General features: G+C 38.4%; 1 protein-coding gene across 1 annotated transcript in view; it reads left to right on the top strand.

Annotated features, from left to right (window-relative positions):
* The window catches only part of OTOA (otoancorin), a 37,621-nt gene that overhangs the window by 4,610 nt on the left and 20,373 nt on the right, over positions 1 to 12,638 (top strand). The window contains exons 7-18 of the mRNA XM_085301887.1: positions 461 to 592; positions 1,875 to 2,110; positions 2,327 to 2,430; positions 4,867 to 4,973; positions 5,431 to 5,570; positions 7,874 to 7,997; positions 8,375 to 8,590; positions 9,121 to 9,288; positions 9,608 to 9,748; positions 10,361 to 10,416; positions 10,799 to 10,916; positions 11,418 to 11,491. Of these exons, the coding sequence (XP_085158013.1) occupies positions 461 to 592; positions 1,875 to 2,110; positions 2,327 to 2,430; positions 4,867 to 4,973; positions 5,431 to 5,570; positions 7,874 to 7,997; positions 8,375 to 8,590; positions 9,121 to 9,288; positions 9,608 to 9,748; positions 10,361 to 10,416; positions 10,799 to 10,916; positions 11,418 to 11,491 (1,616 nt within the window). The remainder of the gene's footprint in view (positions 1 to 460; positions 593 to 1,874; positions 2,111 to 2,326; positions 2,431 to 4,866; positions 4,974 to 5,430; positions 5,571 to 7,873; positions 7,998 to 8,374; positions 8,591 to 9,120; positions 9,289 to 9,607; positions 9,749 to 10,360; positions 10,417 to 10,798; positions 10,917 to 11,417; positions 11,492 to 12,638) is intronic.

The following is a 12,638-nucleotide window of genomic DNA, read 5'->3' as shown; positions in this document are numbered from 1 at the left end:
GAGGAAAATGCCAAATGTGCGGTTTCAGTTTCAGACGCCTATGACTTGGTTCAGACTTTTTGTGCCCTCTAATTTCGTATTTCTTTATCTTTTTAGGTAATATTAATATGGAGACTGTACATGATTTTTAGGCACTTTTAAAGTTTGTTTTCACAGCTCTGCTGTGAAGCAGAAAAGCATTATTCTTATTTTTACAAAGGGAGAAACTGAGGAACTTCTGATAAATGGGACTTACTCATGAAGCCAGGAATAGGATTTCCAAATTTTTATCTTTCAGCATTAAATTGGGATTATTTTTGTTTACCATTTGTGTTGAGGATAGTTGTTCTAGTCATTGATGACATAGGCAGTATAAGAAGCCTAGCACTTCTCTGTCCTTGAATGGAGATTCTCAGGAAGTAAAAGATGCCACTCAGTAGAATGTCGTGAGTGCTACATATATATTTTTTCTACACTTCAGATGTCCATAAAAAGTTACCTGAAGAACCTTTTATACCAGCCTAGGCAACTACTATCCGAATTTCGACAGCTTGATCAGCAGCAGTTTCAAACTGCAATGAAATATCTCTTCAGCAGCAGAAGGGACCGCCTGGTAAGTCACTTTTGCACTGTGCAAAAAGCTGCTCTCAAAGGTTTGGATAAACAGCAGTGGGCCAGACCAAGGGGCTCACAGGGCACGTTGTGCGCTAGTACGTTGCTGGTGTGGATTCGATTCCAGCATCCCCTCCCTTTAGGTTGGGCTTATTTCATCTAACTTGTCTCATCTAACTCTAGACTTGTCTACAAGTTTGATGTCTACTCTCAGTCAGTCATCTGGATTTTCTCTGTGATTGCTGGGGGGAGACATGTCTCCAGAGAATGGTTTGGCTGTCCTACATGGACACTTAAGGCAGGTAGGACTGGCTGTTCTCTGGGAGTACCTGCTTCATCCTCAATGGCTGGAAAGGGAAGCAAGCTAATTAAAGAAGGTGAAATTAATTATCTTTTTGATTAAGTATGGGAGTGTGCAAGCAAGTCATTAGGCAATTTAGAGAGGAGGCAGCATAACAGCATTTGTTTGCCCCATTGGTAGGTTCTGGGTGATCTATCTTAAATATATCTTTGGAGGGGGAGATTCATCTGGGAGAAATGTAGAGCATTTCCCCAGATGCAGGAGGTGACTGCCCAGAGCAAGCACTGTGTAATCCCCTGTGCCAAAGCACACAGGACAGGGCTGCAGCACGCACTGGGAACAAGATCAGCAGCGCTCATGCCCTGTCCGTGAGCTGTGAGCTCCCCTTTCCCACRTGATATTACCGAGTGCTTCCAGGATGGATTATAGCAGAGTAACAAATCACCAGGCCTGGAGCTACCATCCCTGAGCGTGCTGTCCTGGGCACATCSACCTGTGAGATGGAGAACAGCCCAATAATCCATCTTCAGCCAGGGTGACTTTGCCTTTGGTTTGTTTCTTTAATATTGTCCAGCCTTCTGGAGGGGACGTTTGTAGTAATGGCTGCAAGAAATRCTGCATGGGAAAAAGTCTTTTCCAGAGTTGTCTATGTATTAAATTATATATGAAATAATATCCATTCTGTGCCATAGCCCTTTCGTTTCCCCAGTAGCTAAATGTTTCATGAGCGCACATAGTATAAATTCAGCCATTTCGATACTTTTTCTACTTCTCACTTTGATCTTGTTAAAAGATTCAATCTTGTCTCTGACCAACAACAGAAAGGAATTATTTTAAGTAATGCAACCAGACAATATTTTGCAGCTACTTTTCTTCAGAATAGCACCATATTGTTTGTATGGTGCTTTTTTGTCAGGCTTCAAAATGAACAATATATTGAATTAACCAGAGATGTATTCTTTTAACTGTTTGTTATTTGCAGGAAATGGGAAATACTATTCTTGATTTGGACAAGATTAGAGAGAAAGTTTTTCAAAGCCCAGGAGTAAACAGGACCTTGTTCCTTATAACATTAGAAGAATGTTTCCTGGCTTTGAGTGCTATGGAGTGTGTGGATATCTTGAGCCAGGTGTTGCGTGTGTCAGCAGTGCAGTATCTCCAACCTGGCATCACTGGGAGCCTCCCAAAAGACCTGCAGGAGGATGCTTTCAGAAACCTGTAAGCCATTTATTTTCCAGTCAACACAACTAATAATCTGTAGAATTTACCGCTTATATAGACTTGTAAAAGGAGGTTACTATATGGTCTCTGTACCTGTTTTGTAGATACAACTTTCTGCTTATATGTTACTGTTTCTAAAAATATTTGTACATGTGTATCATTTTAAGAGAAAGTTTACTTATTAGTGAATTCATATGGCATTGTATCACTTAGATCAACAGTATTCAAGGATCTGTACGACAAAACTTCAGCAAATACACAGAAGGCTCTGTATGGCTGGATGAAGCAGATTCTACAAAAATCCTGTAATGCCAGTGGTATGTTATATACAAACAAAGTCTTTCCTTCTTGCTTGTGTATAGTAACAAAAAAGCAATCAGCAAAAGGTCTATCTGTTGTATTGAATTATTTCCCCATTTAAGAGAAGGCTGTTTTATGAGCAGTTGTCTTGAATACCTTACTTTGCTCCAAAATACAGTAAATATATGTTTGTTGTCCACAACAAATAGTTTTCTAATGATGCTTGTTCTTCACCAGTGCTCTTCTGCACAGAGCCATGCACAAAGCCTCTCTATGCAAGTCCTTTTTCTAAGACTTTAGCAGGACACAGTTGCCAGGCACTCTGCACAGGTGTGTTGATCTTTTCTGAACTCCTATTCAGACTAGAAGAACAGATCTATCTTGGAATACGTGAGCCAATGTACTGCTTAAAAAATACAACAAAAATGCAGGAAGTGAAAAGTTATACTGTACATGGCAATGATTCACTCAGAAAAGTGACAAGATGATAAAAAAAAGTGAATTAATGTTACCTCCTCCAATCTTATGTATTTTTTTCATGTTTGCATTCTTAATGTGTGTCTTCAACAGCTGTGTCTCAGCTAGGACAGTGCAGGGCAGACTCCACGAGGGGGCTGTAATGCAACATGAGCACTGACACATCAGAGCGGGCGAGGGGGCTTCAGAGAACATCCCAGCAGCACTGCTGCAGGAGCATCTTAAGCTTTTAGATTATTTTCTTCCTCCTCCTCCCCTGGAAATGAAAGGCGAAGTGCCCACTTGCTTCAGCAGGGCAAAACCTGGCTCCTGGGACCGCTGCTGTTTCGCAGCGCCAATCCATAAGGTCTGAGGGGTGAAGTTCACAACACTGTTGTGCTTTGCATAACGCCCCTGAGACAGGGATGTGAAGCTGCGGTAGTACTGGGAAAAATTCACATTATCAGACATCCTGGTTTGGGCCTGAAACTCTCAATTTTTAGAAGAGCACCCAGCTAAGGAGGGGCTGAAACCTACTGCACCTCTTTTAAGCTGTGGTTGCTGCTTCAGCTGCAGGGCAGGGCAGATGCAGCAAATCCATCCTCGTATCCGTGGTGTTTCCGAGGCCACCTTCGAGCACTCCTGCTGGCCTCGGTGATGGAGCTGGTCTCCGTGGCTGGGGCGCAGAGGGCTGCCCTGTCAGCGCGGGTCCACGCCGTGTCAAGCTGGGTCGCTGGGCTGGCGAGACAAGTCATTTGGGGGCCTGGGAATCACAGCTTTCAATAAACATCTTTGTCACTCAGCCAGTTCTTAGGTGTTCTGTRTTAAAAATGCCAGTGTATCTGGAGATGAAGCGGGCTGGTGGCCTTTACAAAAACAGGAGGCTGTAAATATTGAGTTTTATGCTTCATTTGTAAGGGACAAAACAGCTTTGGGGGAACGCAGTTACTCAGGTTGATAACTAGAAGTCTTCTCTTCTAAATGCCACTGTCAACATCTTTAAACTATGATAGTTTTTGGTTCCCTCTTCTGTTGCATCCTTCCACTCTCCTGTTACTCCTGGTAGCACAAGGTAGTATCACTTAAGAGAACAGGGGCCTGACAGACAGTTCTGCTGGGAACGCTCTATCGTCTCAGCTGAGGCACTTAGGGCTGTGTTTTCAAAAATCAATTACAGAATAGGGTTCTTCAGTTTCTGATATTTGTAGACTGTTTTTTTCAGAGGCTGAAAACTCTGCAAAATGCGTTGCTGCTATTTAATAGAGTTGTGAGTGGTCAGTGTTGTTCAATTTTTTGGTGGTATCATCACATTGAGCATCTGAGTTACGACACTTTGGAGAAAAAGAAGTCTTTGTGCCTAGTTCGTGAAATAATTTTTCTCAGGGATGTTTGGATCTTGATTTTATTTAAAGTACTTTGCAATCCTTGGGAGAGTGTTGCTAAATGAATGACATTTTTAAGTGTTAGGCAGTATTTTATGTTTTTGCCAACCTTTCTCCATATAGCTGTATGACTGATTTTTAATTTTCTCCATTATTAGTACTGCATATTCCTGAAATAAGTAATATCATCAATAACAGTACCTAAGATATATGAAGTGTTATGAAATAGCATGGCTTCCTGGTGTTATTAAATAATATACRTGATTAGGAAAATGGAATTAAAAAATGCTCCTCCATATTTAATGCAATTGGTTTAATTTTTCCCACTCATACTTTTCTTTTTTTTAAATTAAACAACATAAAAGTTTAATCATTTTCATATGAGAAATTTGGAGACATTTGAAATACTAGTTAATTTTCATTTTAAAAGTGTGGACTTACAAAAAAAAGTGCTAAAAACTGGCTAATGGTGTTAAGCTGCTCTTTGTGTTAAGGATTTTTCTGATTTGCAGATTTTTTTTTGATTATTTGCAAATAATAATGTACTGGGTACAATATATTTGAAAAATAATGATGTTCTTAACATTGTTGTGAGTATTTATTTGTACAAAATAGAGTTCAATGAGTCAACTTCTTGGGTCAGTGCTGAAAACTTATGGATTTTGGGAAGATACATGGTCCATCTCCCTCTAGAAGAAATTCTGAAAATTAGTCTCAGTGAAGTAAGTAACAAAATATGCTTGGATATATCATTGTCAAGTGATGTGAGATACAAACAGTATGAACACAAGTGCAAACTTAAGCGTGAAATAAAAGTTAGGTATTTTTAATTATTTAAATATAAAGTGAATCCAGATAAATTGTTAACCAAATATTCCTCTTTTTTTATAATTCAAAAATGTCTAACATTTATATGCAATTATTTATCTGTATCAGACTTCTGTCACAGGTACTGGAAGAAGGACAGGGACCCATGACAGAAGACCCTCAAATTATTTGAAAGTTTGACAGGGAATCACTTACTCAACTTTGTCTTCAGAAAGTCTGTATTATGCAAATTTATCTTACTCCTTTCACTATAACATGAATGGAGTCAATTAATTTGTAGCATCAAACATATATTTTAATGGATGTGATAGTTCCAGAATCCTGACGCATGATTTTGTTTGTGCTAAACAGATAAGGCTGTTCATTAGCTACGACAATGCAACGAAGCAGTTGGATACAGTGTATGATATCGCACCAGACCTCGCACAAGCTTTCCTAGAAAGAATAAACTCATCGGGATTTGATATGAGAAACACTTCCACTGTTTACAGGCAAGACTCCTCTCTTTTTCTGACTGTATATGGAGAGAACAAATAAGTTCAGTGAAAAGAGAGGGACCTGAGCGATAAATAGCTGACAAGATTGTTGATGGGACATAGTTTTTTTTCCTTCCAGCAGAAAAATCTGGACTGCAGTCCAACCCTGGTTAGTAGCAATGAAGAATTGTTGCTCCTTTATGAATTTTTGGAGGTCCACCTAATTAGCTGATGCTTTGTCTCCTGCTCCACAGCAAAGCATTGTCTGTAGTGTCAGTAACGGGATTACTTCTTTGGGGAACTAGGAAGGACTTTGAGTGCAGTCGAGAAAGGCGTTTCCTGACTCTCGCAGCCATCTGGAGCCATCTGACTTGCGCTTGCAGCCTAAGCCTCGCTGCCTGCTCTGAGAAACCGGCAAAACGGGCGGGTGGGGGGAGTGAGTACCACAAGACAAATTGGGATTGCAGGACAGAAGCCACCTTGACTGAGTCACCGAAGGTGGAGCTGGTTCGTGGAAATCATGTTACCGTTAGGATTTAGGAGAAAATCTTACCTCATTCTGACCGGGGCTGTGAATGGTGTTTAAGTGACGTGTCACCAGGAAGGTCAAGAAGTGAACCATTAGGAAGCCAGTTTTGCTACCCTCTTTATGAATAGTCCCATGGGGTAGAGATAAGCCACAAGTGAATGCTTGTGACTGTTACGTGTGTAAACAGGAAACTGCGTTTTCAAGTCTGTCAAATGAGCTCTGAACTTACTTACTATGATGAAAAAATAAAATAAACTGCTCTTATTCATAAATATGCAGTAGGTGTGAGCCACCTGCAGGAAAATGCTGTAGTCCGCATTTACATTTATACTGTCATATAAATGTATGTATTTAGTCCCAAGACACCACTRTCTGAAGTTATTTCAAGTCTCCTATGGGAATACCTTGGAGTTTTAATCTAATGGAGAACATGCTTTATGGATTCAGAACTCCTGTCACTATTGCAGTGTAACTTACTGACTTCCATGAAGTAGTGTTGATTTTTGGTGATGTAAGTGAGAGAAGAATTATGCCCATACTCTAAATTTCAATGTTAGAAAGCTTAAAAATGATTTTACCACTAATGAGAGGTGCCAGATTCGTACAAATGAGAGAAATGTCATGCTCCATAATCCTTAATATATTCCGTTTTTACAATGCACTTATTTTATATTACTCATTTTAAACCTACTGATGATTTAAATGCACTTTTACTTTTATGAAGTAATATTATTCATTGCTGATAATCCCAAAGGAGATGAAGAGCTCTTGGTGGCTTTGCGATAATGCATCAGATGGTAATTATTTGTTATAAAATTGCAGTTACAGATATTTCTTTGATTTGTGTGTTAGTTTGATGATGTCCCATGAATTCTGATGGGCTGCTGAAGCAGTATTTCATTACAGAACTAAGCAGGCTGTTGCTGAGGAACTAGGGGAACTAAAAGCTGAGCCTGTCTGCACTGCAGATTTTTAACAAGTTTATGATAGTGCTGCAGCATTGTCTGCTGTTGATCTCGTTCGCATCTGGACGCCACAGTCAAGACTCTTCCTGCACCTGCAAACGGCTGTGCTGGCACAACTGCAACCGTGAGCCTTGGTGGGTTTTCTCATAACCAAGGTTGAGTGGTTGTGTTATATAATCCAAATGCATCCACCCAGTGGCCGGTCGTATAACTGTCTGTAATGTGAATAAGCAGCAGTGCTTGATGTGAAATACAACAGGGTTTGATTAAACCTGAAATGCTAACAAGAGGCTATGCCATGCTCTAGCTGCTTGCTCCAACACATGAATGAATTACCTTACATGTGAAATCTAAGCCCTTACATGTGAAATCCAAGCAGCATTTAAAGCAGAGTTCAAATCTTCYAATGAATCCGGATAGGAATTCAGCAAGCCACTTCCAGATACTTCTTAATAGCCCTTCGTCCTTTCCAAAGTGGAGACTGTACTCCCAATTCTGCCAAAGGTGGTAGAGCCTGGCAGCTGCGAACAGCCTGTCCTGGGCAGATTGAATTGGAAAGACTTAAATGCTAACAGCAAGAGCATTTTGGGTAGAGTTTAATTGAATATAGAGTACGAGCATAGCTCTTATAACCGAACCTCAGGCCGTGTGGAGTTTTAAAGACTGCGGTTTAAGGCATTAGTCACAAACAGAAATAACCCAGAGGTTTTGAGCAGAAATAGGGTATACCATACCATACCGTAGGGTATATCTTACTAGAGTTCACTTTCCTGAGAGTGATATCAGACATTTCAGAAGATGGCTAATGTATTTCTTCTGTATAGGCTAGGTTTATTGGTTTGCTTTTATGATGACATGGAACAGATGGATGCCACTGTGGCCCGCGCTTTRCTTCATCAAATGATTAAATGCAACCAGCTGAGAGGTTTCCAGGCTGAAGTTCAGAAGGTTGGTATGGTGTTCATTCCTCTTGCCTAMCCTAATCCTGAACACAAAGGAGGAGGGACTTTCTTCTTGAATTCAGAAGGAAAAGAGTGAAAAATTCCCAAGATCTAAAAAATAATCGGAAATAGTTCTTGAGTATATAATGCAAACAATAAAAACCCATTTTCGCTTTTACAGCTGTTAGTTCTTTTTATCGTTGTTTCTTCATACTCCATATTCTTTTGACAACTGTGGTTCTACTTTTGAATTTTTATGAAGTGTATAGTTGCTATATGCTTGCCAATACYTATTCTAGAAACTCCAGTTAAAGTTTGGGGTGATATTGGAGATTGGTTCTTGGCATATTTTTATTTCCTGTCTACCTTTTTTATTCACTTTAGCTCAAGGCTCAGCTCCTGAATATTGCCATGCAAAACCAGACATTGAATGATACACTTGGATCTCTGTCGGATGCTGTGGTTGGATTGACTTCAACTCAGCTGGAATCTTTGTCACCTGAAGCGGTGCATAATGCTATTTCAACATTAAACCAAGTCTCTGGATGGGCAAAAAGCCAAGTTATGATTTTAGCTAGTAAATATCTCTCTTATGAAAAGGTCTGTCTGATATAATTTTCGTATGTTTGATTTTTAAAAGTGAGATGACTTTTTCTCGATAACTATAGATTTTGAAAAGTCTTGTGCCAATATGAGACTCTCTTAATACTGTTAATGATATAAAATTTTGTTCAAATCAAATAAAAGCATCCGAGACTGTTACAGTAAAATAATTCTCTAGTAACAGAGAGAATAACTATTTGCAATTGGCAGTTGTATTTATTATGTTGTCTATATCACTGTTCTTTGCAACAGAATTTGCATGCTCAAAGATTCCAGGCTATATATGCAAATATACTGCAGTGGAAGGAATCAGACTCCTCTCTGAAGTTTCAGAGAAGGAGCCTCTGGGAAAATTGTCCCATTTGTTCCCTGGACAGTCTTGTCAGAATTGAAAGAAAWTTGAGAGAAGTGCAAAGAAATATATTAGGTGTTCAACATTAACAAATTCGATTTATCTTTTAACTTTTGAATGTCTGCTATTCATAGATCAGAAAACTTTCTGTCTGTTTGCTCTGTTCTCTCTCTAGGTTTTATCATATTATAATGTTAGTCAAATGGGTGCATTAGTAACTGGAATTAGCACCCAGTCATTCTACAGGATGAACCCAAAGGAGCTTTCTCAGGTTATTCGAGGCACAACATCCCAGTACTCATCTGACTTATCACCTGCACAACATCAAGGGATCCTCAGGAAGGTAATTACAAGCTCCAGTGTGTAGCAGGTTCTGTCTGTTTGCACAAGAGCACAGTGACCAGATATGCAGAGCRTGATTTAAAATATTGTCATTCAGATGTGGGTTTTAACTCAATGATTAATATTCTTAGCATTTTTTCTGAAAACCAAATATACTTTGAAGGCTATCTCTTGCGTAATTCCTTGGCGTTTTTAATACAGACATCTTTTTTCCTTTATTCTCTGACGAGAAATGTTACACCAAATTGAAAGAAGGATCATTTCTGTAAATCTAAACATCAGTTCTAACATGTCTTTTATTTGCCTCTTCCTCTTTTTAGATAGCTGCATCTAGAGATTTTTCTTCATCAATCACAGATATACAAGGGGCTTTCTTTAAAGAAATACCTCTTTCTTATTTATGGAATGAGACTGGATATAATTCTTCAATGATGAAAGAAAAAGAACTAAGAAGAAGCCAGGTAAAAATTATTATTGAATTATATGAATTTCCCTTTCCACTGCGATTTAGTATGATGGAGGAGTAGGAAAAGTGGTGTAATACATGTGTTAAATGAACATAGGTGAAAGGAAGGAACTAGCCCAAATACACCTTGACATAAGCAACCAAAGGTCACTGAGTCCAGGCAGCATTCTGAGATACTGTTACTTACAGGGAAGTATTAATATGCTGAGTTTAAAAATCTTTAAGATTCTACCACATATGTTTTCTCTCTGAGAGAGACACTTGCATTTACTAGACATTTGCATGTACAAACAGTCCTTTGGCTCTGTCCAGGGAGATGAGAGGTTGGGCYGGATGACCTCCACAGGTCCCTACAAACCTAAATTATTGTGTGGTTGTGTGTCCTGGACATGTTTAACTCTGTCTTATAGTGCAAATCAGTGATATACTCTCCTGTGAAAAATAGGTTCAGCACCCAATGCCAAACATTGTGATTAGCAGAAGTGGATCACAGAAATGCTTTTAGAGTACATAAGAGAGAGAAATGTACCAAAATCCTCTAGCAGTTTTTGTGTCTTTCAACAGTATTGCCAAAGATCAGCTTTATATATGGTATTTTTCATTTCAGGCTTTGTATCTGTACAAACTATTGTCTAGGAAAAACTCTCCTGCTGACCTCTTAAGGTATGGATGATAGTCTCTGTTGAAATGGGTTTTAGGTCTAATTTTGTAATTAGATTGACTYTGAGGTAAACACTATGTGATTTTGTACTGTTCTATGCTTATACAGCACCATTCATTCCTTAGTGCTCCAGATCAATTCACCCTCCTCATTAAAAGGGTCTCCAAAACCAAAATTAGGATTAAAGCATTGCAGGGGTGGTGATATTTTAATGCTCAGTCAACATTTTTCAATTTAGTTACAGTTTTACTTTCAAAGCCTTTAGATTACAAGACGGAGAAGATAAAGGTAGTAATAGAAATTATATCTTGAGACGTGGCTGTGGAGAGTGAAGACTAGATCTGCTCTTATATTCAAGAGATTGTACTTTGCTTTCCCTATCAGCACAGGACAGCTTGTAAAAGGAGTAACTTGTCAGCTGATTGAAAGTATGGGCGCAGACTTTTTTTTAAACCATTTTAAATTCTTTGAGAAGAATCTTCATCTGCTTTCTCCGTATCAGGTAAAACAGAAAAGACTTTGTGTATGTAAACCTGCTACTCAGTATCTAGGCTGTAGGTAAATTAGAATTTGATTAATTCTTTTTTCATTTTTTTCCAAATTTTATATGTGTAAATCTGTCTGTTAACATATTTCATTCAAATCTTGTATGTATTAATTTGTTTGTTAAAACATTTCATTTTTGCAATTTCATTTGTTGCTTAGGAATTGTGAGAAATTTCTACAGGCCTTCCAACTTTTTGTTAATTCATAAGTAACCTACTTGGAATTTTGAAAACATATATAAATACTGTCATACACTCAAATATAGGATGTTTCATCTCTGATGCCTACATAATGAAAATTCCAAACTGCTTTGTAAAAGAAGTCAAGGAAAACTGCTCTCTGAAGATAATATGCTCAGTTGTATCTATGTTAATTTATAAGCTATAATAAACAAACCATGTCCCTATTCTTCCTCAAAATTCACAAATGCTTAAGATCTTTCTTTTCTTGTTTTTAGGTTAATTGTTTGGCTTGGAAATTTTGGAAAGTCTCAAATGCTTCTATGCCTCCCTTCTTATTATTTGTGCTTCCGTAAGTTGTATTGTATTACCTCTTAAGTTACTGCATTCATTTGGAGTAATCCTTGTGAGCATTCTTTTAATAGCCCCTTCAGTCCTAGAAAAATTGATGGTTCAAACAAATGGTAATTTGTAAAAAGTGGTCACTGATTGCAGACAAAATCTGTGTGAACTGAGAGTGGGTAACACCAGATGCCTTTTAGTATAGTTCATTTTCGGTTGTTGTTTTGTAAACTTACTTGTTTGGGGTTTTTTGAGAGCACACGTGTGAGATAAAGCCATTGAGGTAYTGCTCAGTATGGTTGAAAACATTTCTATGTATTTAAAAATGTTTTTTGTCAGTAAACAAAATTTTTCATTACGTAAGTGTCCAAGCAATATTTAGTGACAGATTTTTCCCTCAGAAAATAAATAATTTTACCCTGATAGCAGATCCTGAATGGTATAGCTATTCACTTGTTAATTCCTCCCTTTTTTATTTCTTTCTTCCCCTCAGCTGAAAGAGAAAAAAAAGGAAAGAGAATTATTCTTTTCCTGGAATATTTTTAATTGAAAAAAAAAAAGTAAAAATTCTGATCAAAAGTRTGAAAAGAAAATAATTCTGTTTGAAAAGGCACTACTGTATTTCAAAATACTGAATTAATACTAATAGAAAGACTTTGATACAAGAGACTCTGCAAACTGCAGCACCAAGTAATTTGGCAAGCAACTGCATGTTGCTTGTTCAGGGCCATCAGTAGTCCCTGCTGTTCTTGCCTTTTGGAGTCAGAGGTGAAGGAAACATGGGTAAGGCTGGGCTTGTACAGCTTTGGAGTATGGCTTCATTTGCAAAGGCTGTCTGCCACTCTGGAAAACAGCATCATTTGGTTTAATTTGGCAGCTCTTCCTGCACTTTCATAGAAAGGAAACCTACTCCAAAATTACTTGTTCTTAACCCACCACCACATCTTGATTCATCAGCAAAGGGAGGAAATGCATCTCTCTATTTTAAAGTTTTGATGCTGCRTTTACTCTGTATGTGTCTCTGTGCAGTGCCAACAGGAGATAGGAAACTTTCTCATATAACCTGACTTCTGGCCATACAAGGCAAAACTTCCTAGGCAGTCTGGTTGCCTGAAAGTAGCACAGATTCTTACCACGTGGCATAAAAAGTGGGTGAT

This window comes from Rhea americana, unplaced genomic scaffold (genome assembly GCF_003343005.1).
Source record: "Rhea americana isolate MKP2758 unplaced genomic scaffold, rheAme1 scaffold_10, whole genome shotgun sequence".
Taxonomy (NCBI): Eukaryota; Metazoa; Chordata; class Aves; order Rheiformes; family Rheidae; genus Rhea; species Rhea americana.
This window is presented reverse-complemented; position numbering and strand designations above follow the sequence as displayed.